Source organism: Sebastes umbrosus, chromosome 13, assembly GCF_015220745.1.
Source record: "Sebastes umbrosus isolate fSebUmb1 chromosome 13, fSebUmb1.pri, whole genome shotgun sequence".
NCBI classification, from domain to species: Eukaryota; Metazoa; Chordata; class Actinopteri; order Perciformes; family Sebastidae; genus Sebastes; species Sebastes umbrosus.
This window is the reverse complement of record NC_051281.1, coordinates 9,055,476-9,072,713: the sequence shown is the minus strand read 5'-3', so window position 1 is coordinate 9,072,713 and position 17,238 is coordinate 9,055,476. Positions and strand designations below refer to the sequence as shown.

Here is a 17,238-nt window from a genome sequence, read left to right as displayed (position 1 = left end):
CCTTATTGTTTCGTTTCTCTCCTGACAGACCAGTAACTGTACTGTGTGGGTTGACACACGGCAGTGCTCTGCGTCAGGTAGTTGATTTTAGGATTTAAACAGCGGCTTTCTCACCGCTGCAATATTTTGTTTACTAACAAAACACTGTAGGTGTATTAGAGAAAAAAAAAACGGGCCCGAGTCACACGGGTCTGGAACACAAAGCTGTCTCTCTCTTTGTGTTTCTCCTTTATTCTGCTGTAATCTACGCACTCTTGCTGCCTCTTTCTGTTTTTTGTTTTTTTTCTTTGCCCACTCTATTTCTTTTCAAGCCCACTGGCTCCCTCAGCCCACTTCTCCATCATTCATTGGCCTACTTGTGATGTGTCTGAGGCAAATGGAGGTGGATGGGCCTGAACAGGGGTGTGCGGGTGCTTGTGTGACAGGTATTGTGTGAGCACGCATGCTACACAGCCTGATCTCCTAAAAATTACGTTCCCAAACAACGAAACTTCATTGTTAATTACATATTTTCTCCCAGATTAGGTTTGTTTTTGACGCATCACAAATACGTCTCGAATCATGGTCTGCAGAAATCCACGTAGGGAGGAGGTCGGGGTGGATGGTTCGGTCAAACAAACCCAGGAGGCCGCTGTTCGTGTCCCATGTGAAACCAAAAGTCAACGTTGACTTATTTTAATTTACGTCTTTAATTTCTGTGACTTTCACAAACCATATTTCGTTTGGCTAGTCCGAATCAGAGTGAAATTGATATTTTCGGTTAGTTTTCGCTGCCACTTTGCAGAGAATCGCAGACTTTGAAATACTGTGATTTAGCACTGATCTACTGTGCACACAAATCTCTTCACCTTCAGTTTATGTCTAATGACTTTATAAAAGTCACTATTTTTGTGTAATTTATTTAGCATATTTTTTATGTTGTCTTCAGCCCAGATGTTGAGCAAAAGTCAGCTCTCCCACTCATATTAATCATTTATCTGTGTCCTTCTAAACAAATGCCAGCAAAGGCAGCCTTTTTGCCTCTCTTGCAAGCAACCTCGGACCAGTCGTTTCGGTCCGCACCAGAGTACAGTTAGTGTGTTCACAACTTCCAGAAGGAGTTGAATCACACAGGAGTTTGACAAAAACTAATTCTGAAAGCGCCCTTAAATAACAAAACAAAAATACTTATTTTAAGCCAAACCATGATGTTTTCACTAAACCTAACCAAGTAGTTTTGTTGCCTAAACATAATGTAACGTAACTGCAGTTTAGTTTTATGGGAACGTTATTTCTTAGGAGACAGGGTTGTGCTACAACAGGACGTGGGTTTAAATGTTTCTTGTTTAGAGGGTTTATAAATGTGTGTGTCACTGACACAGTTGTGTTTGTGCATAATTTCATATTAACAATTTCATTTTTGCACTTTCATGTTTATTTTTTTAAACTTTATTGCTTGGGGTTCTGCATACAGTGTGTGTTTGAGCGCGTTTGTATGCTACATGTCCCCACCGGTCTATCTTATATTCTGAACCGCAAATTGCAGTGACTTCTGCAGGTCTTCTCATCGTCTGCCAGAGCGACTAACAGCAGTGCTGCATGTCGATGCCCTCTCATGGATTCAGTGTGTGGGCTGTCGGCTGCCCTGCTAATGGTTGACTCGCATATTCAGACCGGCCTCTTGACATGCGCTGAGGTGTAATGACATATTCCTATTATATGTATGAACCCACAGAGGAGGTCACTTCCTGCAGGTACCTGTGGATGATGAGCCTGTGCATGCATTAAGGATATGTATCTCACACAATGAGATGTGTATGTCACACAATTCAACACATTATGTTGTCAATCGTTTATTATTCATTCATAATCTCGTACCATGTCGGCCTCGTAAGCCTCTCCCTCTTATTTCATGAGGAGATTTAGTTTTTTCTGTCACTGTGTCGGTGGAGGGTATGAAGAGGCTAATTAATGTGTTTGTTTGCCTATTCTGAATTCATTATTTTGCTTGATGAATAATACATCTGAAGAGACTGTGAGGGGGCTGCTGAGGGTTGGTGTCAGATGAGGTTGGATGAGGGAGACTGCTTAGTGAAGGAAAAGGTGAGAAGGATTGTTTTACCATGCTTGATTGAAGGAGGGGTCCACAGGGCGGGGGCACTGTAAAGATGTTTGTTTCTAAACAAGGCCGTCTTGTACAGTATTTAGTGCTAAATCCATTTCCTTAAAATAAATGTAAAAGTCTCCAGAAACGATGAGATGATTGATTCTAGTGTGGCTTTATCATTCTATACAGTATATACATCAAACAGGTGGGAGATATTACTGCTTTTACCCAAGAAGAGGTAGATATCAACAGAATGTTGATTTAGTGGTTTAAGGTGCAGGGGAAACTTTGTCATTGAATATTGTTAATAAAGCCCATTTCCTCCAAAATTCTCGAAACAGAGAATGTAGAAATATGCTCACCTCTGTAGCAGAATGATTCATTTGTTTTAAGAAAAAAAATGTTTTAAGATCCATTTTTTTAAGTTGTTAAGTCTCCTATTCAGCGTTAAATTTCTTCTAAAGGACAAAGAAGGGTAGCCGGAGCACAGAACAGATATCAACACATCAGGCAGCCAGACACACACCTCATTAACCTTTGACATGACCCAAAGTGACCTGAGATTGGAGAACTAAATTAGCTCAGTGAAGCTGATGAACCAACACAAAGTGTCGTTATCTTGACTTTTTCTCTTGAAATGAAAAGGTCCAGGTATGTTTTTAAGTGACATTGACCTACAACAGTATATGTATTAAAAACTGTTAGTTTGCTAGACTTCTAATCCTCCGTTATTTGAACATAAATACAGCCGTCTTCTAGATGTTTTTGACATGCAGTTTTCTCTTGGTCCTTCTGATTGTCGTTTTACTCATGGTGTGTACTGTATCTTCGCCTGGCCGTCTCGCCGGTGTTGCCACCGAGACATCAAGATAATAAGACCATAATGGAGTAGTGGACCCGACTCTCACCCTGTCTGCCTCTCTCGTTCTCTTTTCTCCCCGTCTGGTATGATTTTTTCATTAGCTGCTGCTCCACCTCCCCTCGCTCCTTCAGGTGACAAAACAAACTCCACCAGCATCTTCAAATCTTCAAAATGATCCTCTGATAACTGTGAAATTAAATTAAATATTGATTGTTCAAATTACCGGAGGATGCTGTGTTAGGATCTTGGCAACGTGGAGCAGAAATTCAAGAAAGTAATGAGAACATAAAAATTCCACCAAAATAAAACAGTTTTAAACTAATCGGGGTGAAATTATATTACAATACCAGAGTGAAACTAAATGAGATTTGTTTAAATCTTGGCAAGGGGTAAAATGAAAAAACAAGAGAAAAAATAAATCAAAGCCTGCATCAGACGTTTTAATTTCGTATTTCCCTATTAAGTGCCGGGTAATCATCAGCACACTCCCCATCCAGTCGATTAGACTTTTTTCAGGCCATTAAATAGGTGTTATCAGTTGCTATAAGCCCCATAGATATGAGTCAATAGGGGCCTACTACACCCAGTAGTAGGTTTTATCATCTATTCACATGGTAAATCACTGAAAGAAGGTTTAAAAGAATACGACAGCGACCTCTAGCAACCGTAGTAATTATGACAGGAGCAGAAGTGGAAGTCAGGCACTGTATTATAGACGAGTTGAAACTCCATAACAGGTGTAGGTTGGCGGCGATGAATGGGTCACAAAGCACAGGATTATTACCCAGGAGACCGGGGTTCGCATATGAAGCCAATAACATGTAATTGTCTTTATGTTCACAAGCCTTAAGTTTCACTTTCACTTTTTAGACGTAGTTATTTTAACCCAAAACATGATGTTTTTCCCTAACTTTAACTTTTTTTGTTGCCTAAACCTAAAGAAGCCTTTTTGTTTTGTGTTCAAAATGTAATGTTTCATTATGTTATACAACATGTTTCTTTTAAGTTTCGCTTTCACTTTTATCTTAACGTAGCAGGCCCCTAATGACCCACATCTTGGTAGCTTAGGTGACCAATAACGCCTTTTTAATGGCCTGATAACAGTCGAATCGGGTGACACGTCATTCATATTTCACATGGCTAAAGAGAAGCATATCTTTTTTTTAAGTATGGAGAAAGTGGCGTCAAACGAAATAGGAGGCAGTAGGTTGGAAATGCTCAAATAATTATGTTGTTCATTAAATCTTTTTCTCCTGTTGAATTAATTTAGGGAGATCAATTATGTTTGTCTGGCTCCATTGCTCACTTTGTTAATAGGCTGTGGTTGTGAAGTAGCTGTCATGTTTAAAGTGAGATGTAAGAGTCACAGGTGGTGCTGAAAAATGAATTAATTCATTCATATTTAGAACTTGGTTGGGAGTCGGGCAAAGGGAGGAATTAGTCTCGTCACAGATGAGGTGTTTTTACCAGACAATGCTTCTGTCTGACTGTAATTAATAATTTTTCGCTCAAAAATAATCAGATTTATGGCTAGTTTTTGAACAGCATACTGAGATAGGACTGTGTGTGTGTGTTTTCTACATGAAAAACAGAAGGGGGTTTCTGAAAATGCTTCGACGCACATAACATAACACAGGCCACAGAACTTATTATGCAGCACAGTGTTCATTCAGTCTCATTTTTACTCTTCTTTTATTGACCTTAAAATGACTGAAAAATTATGCAACAAATATTTTTTGCTACAGAGTGAGAGATTCAGTGAGTGGAAGAGTGTTTTCATCCTCCGTTGGGCTGTACAGTCTTTAATCCCACGATTAAGTTTGTAATCTAAAGCTAATTCTCCCTGGGCTCCAGTCTTTACAGTGACGCCCTGGTAGCAAAGCCGCACTGGGAATTTCACTGTAATTACAATCCTCAGAACTCGGAAACCAGAAAATAATTTTTCCTCTCACAGTTTTCATCCAGTTTTATATGAAGTCTGTGTGATTTTGTGTGACTGAACTAAGACAGTCTGAGTACACAGAATGATTCATTTCAATATACTGTATCTACAAGTGGAACTGTTGTCTAACATAGTGTCTGATTACAATTAAAGCTGGCGTAGGTAATATATTTTTGGCATCATTGGGCAAAAATTCTATAATAACCTTTAAGCGTATTATAACTCAAGTGGTACCCAGGGTAGGCAGTTTTCTGGAAAAGGCACAAAAAACTTCAGCTCTTATCCTGCAGCTCTCCCCTCTTCCTCTCTCTGTCCTAAGCATATGCACACGCTTCATACAGTAACCTGCACAAGTACTAGTCATTCATTTCAAACATCATCCCAATAGTAATTGCGAATTACTGTCTTGTTTTCTTTGCAAGCTTATGGGCTGGTAAAGCCCTTTGAGATGACATGCTGTGATACGAGGCTCTAGCGAGCTACAATACCGGCAAAGCGTTTCAGAGATGGAGACAAAATGTTGCTTATAGTTTAGCCTTCTGCTGTCCACAACCGTGAGCCTTTGGCTGCTGTTAGCAGAAGCTTTGCCGATATTGTCTGACTCTTTTTGATAGGCCCTTCGTCTGTTTTTGGGTTGGTTTGCAGTGTAGGCAGTTGTTGCCAGTGCTGGAATAGCAACTTATCCTGCAGGATATTCCGTCCTTGAATCAGACTTTTCTCCAAAGAGACGTGCACGCACATCTGCATTTGTAATTTTTGCTGAATTATAAATACACTCGACACTGAATTATATGTTTATTGCCATGTGCACTCTCTCCTTGTCATAATTTACATATTCTGTAGACCATTTAAACATACAGTAAAACCCTTCAATGTGTCCAACTGCTTACTAATATTGTTTCCATTACAGTTACAGTTGAGTTTAATAGCTGAAAACCTTTCAGAACAAGTACGCATCTCCTCCTTCTGACACTCAAGAGGCTGAAGTAGCAAATACACCTCTTCAGTTATCTCAACAGGCCAGAATGCAGCGCACTCACAAGATGTTTAGAGGAAGCAGGGAAGCAAGTCTCAATTTCCCTCCACTGTAAACTTATTTATTCTTTTTTCTGTTTCTTTGCTGTTGCCTGGGAAATGATAAAAAATCAATTTCTGAAATATGGTTGGGGTAAGTTGAGGGAAAGCTGTTTTAGCTCTTACATGTGTACTGAGAGACACTGGACTTACTTCATGTTATTGTGACCAAATGCACCTCTGTTTACACAAGTTGATATTTTGAATCTTCAGCTCTTCTGTGTGTTTTGGTGCCTTACAGCTAGAATCTTCTGCTCACAGTTATGGCTGAAGGATTTTGAAAAACATCTAATTGCGATTATTTTGAGTGGCATGGCAATATTTAATTTAAAATGGTACTTTGACTCACTTTTCACCTTTAACAAATATTGCGCCTCCTGCGATTTGAGAATTGCAGTAGGCCATATTGTGATTTCGTGGGTTAATTCAAAAAGGCAAGGTGTCCTCTGTGTCCCTTAAATGATTCAGTACTGATATTTATTTATTTTTTGTTACCTTTAGGGAGCGCTGGTGACAGCCTGTGCAGATGACACGCTTCACTTGTGGAATCTCCGTCAGAGGCGACCGGCCGTCCTCCATTCACTCAAATTCAACAGAGAGAGGTAAGCATGAATTCCTCTAGATAAAACACACACACATCTACACACGCGGGTACACCCTCACACACATCATACACACATACTCCACACCTTGCTCCAGGGAAATATGAATGTGAATGTCTTAGGTCAGCACATACTATTTTACACAGGCAGACAGGCTGTAGGGATCTGCTATCATTACCACGGGTGGATATCAACACACACACACACACATCCCACCGCTCATAATCCAATCCATTCATTCACCTCCGTTTTAAACTGGGATGACGCTGAAGTCCAAGTTGGCACAGTGCTACAAGGAAGTGGTGAGACCAACCTGTCGGAGCTGAGAGTTGGATGTTGCCATCTGTCTTTGTTATTTTCTTGGTTATTGTCCACATAAATATGTGTTGCTCTCCTGCTGAAACCTCTAAACAATTCATTTCTGGGATTCTTTGGACTGGGATCATATGTTCTTTGGAGTTTCAGGCTACAGCAGCTGTAACTAACCTGACTGACCTGCTGGAACAGACACTGGACTTGACTGTGACTCGCAGGTAACTCCGGAATAAAAAAAAGAAAACTCGGGCAATTTTGGTTTCCTTTTTTCTTTATTCCTTTTTGTGAGATAGTGGAACTAATTGGTTCACGAGTGAACTGACTTCAACTTAGAAGAAGAAGAAGAAAGGCTCTTTATTAATCCCCGAGGGGAATTTAAATTTTTACACTCTGTTATTTTACATAGAACATACACAGGCCCGAAATACACACATGCACAAACAGGACCTATATACATACATATATATATATATATGGAGAGATGTCAGAGCGAGGGGGTTCACACTCAGTACTTGGTCCATGCGGGGACTTGAACTGGCAGCCCTCCGGTTCCCAAACCAAGTCCCTATGGATTTAGCTACTACCGCCCCACTTATTGTGAAGGGAAACTGAATTTTACTTTATTTTGGGGATTTATCTACAGTAAGTGGGAAATACGGACTGGATTTTGTCTTTTTCTGTTGTTTTTTGCCTGCAGTTGAATTATTAATGCACCTTATTTGAATTGAGATGCATCTGTTGTGGTGTTTTATGTTTTGTTGGCCGATTCCATCTCTTTTGCTTTTGGGTATGTGTTCTTGAGGATTCAAGACATGAGTGTTTTTATTATGCTCTATGCTTGAGTCCTGTGTGCGGTTGACGAAATAAAAATATTGACTCACAACCTGATGAAATATTGTTTGACGTTGACCTATCTGGCACCCCAGGCAACCGGTCATACCATCACAAGAGATGAGCTCCCCAAAGCCTCACCAACTATCTGCACAGTAATGGCCATAGTACTGTATTCTGCATCCAGTCATCTTCAGCACCTTGACACAACAACAGCTGCAATCAGGGATCCAAAAGATCTATCCCTTATTTAACAGATGTATTACTTTAAGAGCTCTTTTCATAAATCATTGATGCCACTAGGCAGTGCCCTCTGTGCTCCAGAAAGACCCCTTCTCACACCACATCCCGGACCACCCAGCATATACCGGCTGCTGAACCACCTCTCAGCTGCAGCGACGGCAGCGTTCAGGAAGACACATTTAATCAGTTCAATCTGGAAGACAGTGAAGCAAGGTGTTGACAGGACAAGGCCAGCTCCTCTGTCCTGCCTCTGATTCTTTTTCACCCCGTCTGACAAACCTGAGAAGGAGGATCGGCTGGCTTGAAGCTCTCTCTCCTGTCTCAGCTGGCGACCCCTTCTGCCTTGTGAGCCACCCCCAATAACACCACCACAGGCTGTGAGAGATGACTTCTCAGTGGTTATTAGGCAGCTGAATCCATCTCCTTTGACATGTTGCCAGCCACCTAACTCCTTGAGACACGTAATCCTGTTTTCACATGGTCTCTAGAAACTGGCATCAGCAGAGAGAGCTGGTGGAATATTTTAATAAGATATTGTAATGGCATCCCAGTCGACCTGGGCTTGAAGGTTGATGAGTTGAATCTAAATTTTATCATTATAAAACAACATCTGCAACTGTGTTTGTAATGCCAGGAGCCATGTCATGGTTCACTTTATTGCTGGGGTTTTGCAGATGTGGATGTCCTGCAGCAGTGAGATCCTGTCTCGGAGCTTTCCGACTCTGTAACAGCCTCTCTGGTGCTTCCATATCTGACACCACTCAAGGGTCCCGGAGGTCAGAGGAAAGGTTGTTGCCGTTATGTTGCTTTTCCCTGACAACCAAAGGCCTCACCTGTGACACCATTTAATGTAATGGTACATAAGTACTCATTGGACTGGGAAGACAATAGCCTCAGCAGAATCCTGCCTGACTGGTTATGTGAGGACACGGCCCAGTGTAGTGTGATTCAAGCTGAGAAAGCCATGGTTTAAAGATCCTTACATTTTCTCCAACTGGGCCAAATTTCATTAACTCCAAGCCCCTTCCTCATACCCCTTCCTTAAAGGTGATCTGTTTGATATCCAGAGCATTAATATAATATCACACACTATTTGCTATGTAAAGATATAGAGGAGTAATGTCTACCTGAGCAGAGAAAGAAGTCACTCTCCCTCTGTGTGTGTTGTAATCCGAGCTTCTCCTCGCTTTGTTGACGTCGCCGGGCCGGCCGCACATGCTTTTAGTGCATGTTAGTACATGTGAGCGTCCCCCACTGGCTAGCTCATGGCTGCCACTCTGCACTGCTCTCATATGGCGGCCCCAACCAACGTCATTGTCATCGAAGCGTAGCATCCACCCTCTGGTTCCCCCCCAGGTCAACACTGTTTGCTCCTTCAGCATTATTGGCACTGTTTTCACTTTTAGCACCGTTAGCTACGAGCCACCGGCCCAGCCGTCGCCATGTTGAGAGCCGTGTTGAGGCAATAGAAATGCTCCCAATCTCGTATTTAGCACCTTTAAAGCTAACTTTTAAATGGTAAATGGTCTTGCACTTATATAGCGCTGTTCTAGTCTTCCAACCACTCAAAGCGCTTTACACTACATTCAGCATTCACCCATTCATTAAAACTTTCATACACCGATGACAGAGACTGCCATTCAAGGTGCCAACCTGCCCATCAGGATCTAATCTAGATACTCATTCACAAACCGATGGCACAGCTTTCGGGAGCAATTTGGGGTTAAGTGCCTTGCTTAAGGACCCCTCAACATGTGATCAGAGGAGCCGCCGACCTTCTGATTGACGGACGACCCGCTCTACCCCTGAGCCACAGCCGCCCCATGTTTTTCGGTGCCACTCAGCCAACTGCTTCTTTCGGTCAATCAGCTGTCTCACTCGATCTCCTCTTCTGTAAAATAACAGCCTGTGGTGTTAAGCAACATCTTGGCTCTTTGCTTTTTCCCAGCAGAGACCCCTCAATCTCTGCTCTCCACCATTTCACTTCAATGTAAAACAATGGCCTCTAGATACTGATTGCTTGGCTCTTTCTCCGTTTGGAAAACCATTGGGGCTTATGGCCGTACACAGAAGTGACACGGTTGATAAAAACAACGCCTTTGATTGTCCCAAATGGTGCAATATTCTCAAATGTCCTGCCTGAGCATTCTCAGAAACAGGTTGTTCAATCTGGAGGTGGCCACTGCAGTTGTTTAACTATCAGGAGCACACATGCTCGGTCCACTCTTTCTGTCCGCAGGGCAAAATAGGAAGCTATTTGTGTGTTTTTTAAGGAGCACTACTGTGTCATGGCAGTGGTTGTCAGTGTTCAAGTCTGCAAAGTCTGTGTAAACAGATAAAAAACATTTGCATTGTACCTTCCCTTGTTCTCACTAAAGCGCTCCAACTTGCTTCTTTGTCAAACCATCACATGCTCAACTTAAGCGGACGTAGTTTATAATATCAAGGCCCTTTGGCTGGGTGTTCAGCGAGTTCAACAACTGAATGTGTAAGTTTCAGGGCACAATAGTGCAATAGTGTTAAGCCTATATACAGTATCCCTGTAGCGAAGGCTTTGTCTGCTTGCAAGAACTAAGACTTATAATACATAACCTTCATTTGGCTGCATGTTATGTGTTAAAATTCACCAGAGAGATAATGTGACATTGTTCACCTCCGTATGTTTAATAAGAGCAGACAAGAGATAACACACAAAGTGAAACACTAATGGAGAATAGTATTAGCAGTATTCAAAGATGTGATATGTTAAACAAAGGAAGATTATTTTGAATTAGATTTAAAGCCAGTTTCTTTTCAAAGAAAAGCCGTCCTGACACTCTTTTACCCAGAGTGTGAGACAGCTCTGACATGCTGGCAGAAATCGAGTGAAGAAACCTTCATACACACCGGAGTACATTTGAAAAGATGAATTCACAGCAAAACACAAAAAACGATATGAAATGAATGATTCCATTAAATTTACGCTAATAAGTCCCATTTATTCCTATATTCCTCTTCATATACGTTGTGAACATGTTTAAGTGCTTCATTTTTAAGTTGAACTTATAAAACAGATAAGAGATTGAGATATTTTCTGTTTTTATTTTCTGTCTTTCTGCAAGAAAAACAGTCTATTCATTCTAACTAGAAGTTGAAGGACATTTAATGAATATGACTGCATTCCCACTGAATGTGATGGAATATAATGTGCATTTAAAAAAGCAAGTGAAGCACAGTAAGTAAGAGTAAGACACTTTATTCTCATTGTAGGCATACATCGAATTTATGTTCGGTAACGTTCACTGACCAGCAGCAATCAGAAACACTGCTGTATGACTGAGAGCACCGAGCCGCTACGTCGGCACGCAACGCCTTCTGATTTTATTTTTATTTTATTTTCCTTTTAAAGTTTTCTTTTTTGTTCTTGTTCATAAAAATACAGGGTTATAGTGTTAATTCAAGTGTTGCTTTTGATGAGTAAATGTAATGATTGCTATTACAAGTGAAGAACTGGCTGAGTCACAGGGCATGATTTCTCTCTACTGAAACTTTCCATCACAGGAGAGCAAACAGCTTTCTAGCCAGGACAGAATAATCTGAGTCCTGCTATAAAAAAGCACAATGAACATAAAACTCGACCAGCTGCACTTTCATAATGCAACAGAGCCTTGAAGGATAATGGGATAGAGAAGTTTGTCTGTTGTACTGTTGTTAGGTAAAGAACTTGGTGTCTCTGTCTCAAGGTTTAAGTCATTAGTGTGTGTGAGAACTATAGACAGGAATGTATGTCAAACCTCATTCAAATTCTAATGACTTTTAAACTGAGGAATCTTGTAGTTTAAAACCTTAAAGGTACTTTCAGACAGTGACTGTTGCCTCTACTGTTGATGAGACCATTGATGAGACATCATCAAATCATTGATGTCAGCTATGCTGTCAAGGAGAGAGAAGGCGGCACAAGCAATTATAATAATGTTATTAATAATAATAACTTTTATTTGTATTGCTTTTTAAAATTAAAGTTAAAAGTGCTTCCCAGAATTGTTTTTTATAAAACATCACCTTCAAATAAAACATATAATAGGGCTGTCAATCAATTATAATATTTAATCGCAAATTAATGAAAAATTGTATTTGTTCGAAATGTATCTTAAAGGAAGATTTGTCAAGTCTTTAATGCTATGATATAAAATATAAAATTGAATACTCTTATCAACATGGGAGTGGGCAAAAATGCTTGCTTTATGCAAAAGTATGCATATATTTATTATTTGAAATCAATTAACAACACAAAACAATGACAAATATTGTCCAGAAACCCTCACAGGTACTGCATTTAGCATAAAAAAATATGCTCAAATCATAACATGTCGAAGCTGTCAGTGTGTTGACTTGACTATGACTTGCCCCAAACTGCATGTGATTATCATAAAGTGGGCATGTCTGTAAAGGGGAGACTCGTGGGTACCCAGAGAACCCATTCATTGACATATCTTGAGGTCAGAGGTCAAGGGACCCCTTTGAAAATGGCCATGATAGTTTTTCCTCGTCAAAAGTTAATGTAAGTTCGTAGCGTTATTTAGCCTCCTTTGCGACACGCTAGTATGACATGGTTGGTACCAATGGATTCCTTAGGTTTTCTTGTTTCATATGATGCCAGTATCTTCACTCTAGCTTTAAAACTGAGCCCACTACAACCTAAAAATCCCAATTTGCGTCAGTGCGTTGAAGAAATTAGTGGCGTTAAAACAAATTTGTGTTAACGCATTATTATTGCATTAGCGTTGACAGCCCTAGTTTATAATATTAGTTAGCTAAACTTGTTTTATTAATCATTTCAAAGCGTGTCCTCAATTTGAAGCTACAGCCACTCTTGTTGGCTGCAGGATGAGATGAGAAGAGTAGAGAGAGTAAATTAGGTCAGTGTTTTTAGAAACCAGGACTGAACCCAGTGTAGTCATTTACACACGTTAATAACATACGCTCACAGACATTTACAGTCTATCATTTTGTTATTTTGGCTATTTTATTAATTTATGTTATTTTTATGGTATACTTTTTTGGATGGGCCAGCCCTACAAATGCAAAAGTCTGTCACTGACTGAGTGACTGTGAATAATAAATCATGCACCAGCAACTTGGTAGAAAAATCTTCAAAATTATCAGGAATGACAATTCAAGTGTAAACCTTTTTAATGCAGCAACAGATTGGTCAAAACTTAAACAGGAATTCACATTCCAGTATCTAATGTATATAGTATATAAACCTAAAATTGTATTAAATAGATCAGATCCATTGTCGCCAATACTCATCCAGCTATTTGAGTCATCATCGGCCTGATATCCGATCCGGTATCGGTATCGGTGCGTCCTTACTGACTGGGTGATGAAGTTACACAATTGGACAGCCGTGGTTTGGAGTTTCCTCATTGGCCGTTGCTCTTTCAAAATGAAAAAGGCGGGGAACAATCCTTTAATGAGCCCATCCAGCACGCCATGTCCGGCTCAGGAAACTTGGACCAAGCTGTCAAACAGGGCAATCTAGTTCTAAAATGAAACAAGATTCAGCAGTGGCATCACCTATTTCTCGCTTAAAATGTTTTCAGAAGTAGATTTTGGTGGATTGTTTAGACGGAATAACAGAAAGTTTACGAGCAGGCTGCCATGTTGTTTCTTGTTTGAAACGGCAAGCAGAAAACCAGGGACCAATCAGGTGCATTCAACGTCACCGATTGAACGGCCAGTTGAGTGGAGCAGCCCGTCCTCGCCAGACCTGGCGGACATGTACCACTGGATTTAACATTATAGACATGAACACTGACTATTTCTATAACAATTTAGCCACAAATTCACAGACTGACCATACACGGTCCAGACATATTTGACCAAGTGAAGTTCATGTTCTTCTTGTGGTGTACTTTTTCCTGATCAGATTACACAGTATATCCTATTATTTTTGCTACTAATCCTATGTGAAATCTCCACATACTAGTCCCTGTGAAACTGTCCACTTGAGGTTTCATATATATGAGTCATAGCCTAGCAGCTGTACATATCACATGCCCACACATACGCGCAGAGGTAAAGGTTAGGAATAATATTTAGCATCAAAAGTGTTGAAAACCTGTTTCAATAGATTTCTACCTGTCTCGTGGTGCGATGTGGTAGGAAGCTGAACCACTCGCTCTCAGTGGCAGAGCGGTGAATCATGCTCTAAGATGAAAGGAGGAAAAAGGGCATCATGAGTCATCCGTCAGAGGCCGGGCAGTGACTTGCCATTTAGCTCCGTTTCTCTAGACTGAATATGTGACAATTAGCACCCTGACACCCCCTGGAATTCACCCAGAATAACGCATTAATCACTGGAAACGGTGTAGAGAATTGTTTTGTGATAACTGTCAGTATATCTCCTCCCTGACTGTCATGCTGTTGTCACAAAGAATTTGAAGGCTTTCAGTCCAAACAAAATACACACGACACCACAATGAAACACTGGACACTTGTTGTAGTTGTTTGCACGGCACCAAGCGGCATTTGAGCTAATGTCGTCTTCTGTGATTTTGACTTATCCAACATGACTGTTCTTTGCTGGAGACTTTGTAGAGTCCCTTAAGCAGTTGTGTCACGTCTCCTGCAGAGGAGATGGTGAGGCCAGTTCCCTAGATGATGTCACCAATTCAAATAATCTCAACATCTTTTTACTTCATTACGGGTATTTGCTCCTCAGCTGGTCTCGCAGTCAGCTTGCAGCTAAACCCACGTCTCCTCTTGTCCTCTTTGATTGATATTTATAAGGCCCATTGATGGAGCCTGGTGCGTCTGTATGGAGTCAAAACCCCGCCTTCGACTGTCTCCTCTTTGCCCTCTGGATCTGTATTCATCACTACTTCCTTCCCCTTTATGTCATCTTCTAATCATTTCCTTCATTTATGTTTCCTCTTAAACCCATGTCTTTTATTTGACCCTTCCTGTGACATTTTATGTAACTGGTCAGCTCATAACGGAGGCAATTACAGTGCTAAGAGGCTTTTCTAAAGAGAACCCAATTTAAAAAGTTTTTGATCACTGGAAAATATCATGACTCACCGGGTTACCGCAGATGTTGCATGAAATAAAACAATTTAGATGAATAGCTATCAACATTTTTACACAGTGATACATGATTAGTATGATTAGATGTTCACTGCACCTACAAGCAAGTTTGTGAAGAGATCTCATCTGTTGCTTTTTATGTTAAAGAATAAGACCTAATGATCCACAAAGGTGAGTCACTTCCTCAAACAAAGAAATATGTAAATTTGGCGTGTTGTAAAAGAGAAAGACTGTATAATCCTCTGTGGCTCACATACCACTTCTGCCCCCCCCTGCCAGTTTGAATATTGTCATCTCCCCAAGCCACTAAAATCCTTATTGAATTGTCTGCCATCTCATCTGTCTTCTATCTAATAATCTCTGCCTCTTGCTGGGTGGGTAGCTGTAGGGCGAGAGCCCAGTGACCCCTCCCCCCTCTGCGAGGTACTCAGCATGGACAGGAGTGACTTAGTGTGTGCTGATATTTCTTCCCTGGTTAAGGTGATTATGAAGATGTAAGATGCTAATGCCAGAGCAATATTGGTTTAAGCAGCCTTGCATCACATCGTGATTATTGTTATATGCCACATGAATACCTTACAGGACTTCATGGTTATTTATTGATTTGCTAAAAGTAATAATCAACCTATGTATTTTTTATAGATGGACATTAAATAGGCTACCATAGTTTTGTAAATACTGTTGTAAATATATCGTGTATTTAGACCAGAGGAGAGGCAGCCATGGATTTATCCATGTGCCAACCTCCGAGTCTGAAAAGTGACGCCAATGCAGAAGTGCCTTAAACTTGCATTCTTTCTAATAGCCAGCAGGGGGCGACTCCTCTGGTTGCAAAAAGAAGTCTGATTGTATAGAAGTTTATGAGAAAATTAGCCTGCTTCTCACTTGATTTATTACCTTACCTTTATGGTCTCAATCGCTAGTTTCAAGTCTCCTTCAATACAGCATGATGTTCATTTAGTAAATTATGGTCCCATTTAGAGTCAAATAGACCATAAGGCAGGGGATGCTTTAGGGCGTGGCTACCTTGTGATTGACAGGTCTCTACCACAGCGTTGTCCGGTCTGGGAGTTGTCCGTGTTTTCGTCTTACAACTTTAACCCTTTAAGTTGTGTGTGTGTGTGTGTTGTGTTCAGTGTGTTTTCAGTTCAAGAAAGTAACATTTTGATCGCCTAAAAATGTCTTATTCAGCGTTCGGTTGTACTTAGCTCCACCCTCTGGTATCACCTCTGGTTGCAAAAAAACAAGATGGCGAAGACCAAAAACCAGAAGGGCGATGGCAAAAATGCCAGATTCGAGGCTTCATAATGGTAGTCCACAAACCAATGGGTGACGTCACAGTGACTACGTCCACTTCTTATATACAGTCTATGGATTTATCATGTAAACACTACATCTGATGTGAACTGAAAGCGTTTGAGAAGTAGTGAGTCTTACTCTGACTACTTCCGTGGTGGAATGAGTTCCCAGAGTCACTTCCCATCTTTCTCCACAGGCGAAAAACAACTCCTTTTCAGACTAACAACCCTTGTTAGTACTTACTTATATCTCACTTCAAAACAAACAAACACTGACAAAACCCACTTGCACTGTAGCCCTGAGCATGCTTTTAGCCATTTGTTTAAAAGGGTGGTTTGATTGCACTTTGGACAAAAGTAGTTCTGCCAAATGAATATAATGCAATGAGTGAATCGCGAGCAATTGCACAGCAAGCTGTTAAACTAACCCGTCCTTCAGACACATTTTGCGCTATGAGTCACTCTTTCTTGCTTTGGGGCTTCAGTTATTATCAAATGCATCTTTTTAACCCCCTGGATTTTACTCTATTGAAGGAGGTCCCCATGCAATAGCTTATCAATAACCCAGTGAGGCAATATTAGTGGAGCAAGAAGATATTTTTGTTTCATGTAACACTACCGTTATCTGTACAATGTTGTAAAATGCCTTTGATAGGAACATGAAAAATGATCTTGAAAAAGAAGCATCTCAGACAGTAACAGCCCAAAACCACAAGCCGGACTGGTCCAAAAATAGCGAAACCACATGTGAGCAGAGATTGAGCCACTTTGCTCACACATCCAGTGGACATTGACATATTAAATGGACTGTCTCAGTGGGCTCCGGTAGCCGTGGCATCGCCGCTGGCCTGAAGCGTTGTGACGCCAATTGTTCATTGACCAGGGTCCAGCTGCTGTTTTGCAAACGGCTTTTT

At 40.8% G+C, this 17,238-nt stretch overlaps 1 protein-coding gene across 10 annotated transcripts in view; it reads left to right on the top strand.

Annotated features, from left to right (window-relative positions):
• Positions 1-17,238, top strand: part of stxbp5l (syntaxin binding protein 5-like) — a 169,959-nt gene that overhangs the window by 68,829 nt on the left and 83,892 nt on the right. For all 10 annotated transcript variants that reach the window (XM_037788943.1, XM_037788952.1, XM_037788950.1 and 7 more), the window contains exon 4: positions 6,466-6,566. In XM_037788943.1, the coding sequence (XP_037644871.1) occupies positions 6,466-6,566 (101 nt within the window). The remainder of the gene's footprint in view (positions 1-6,465; positions 6,567-17,238) is intronic.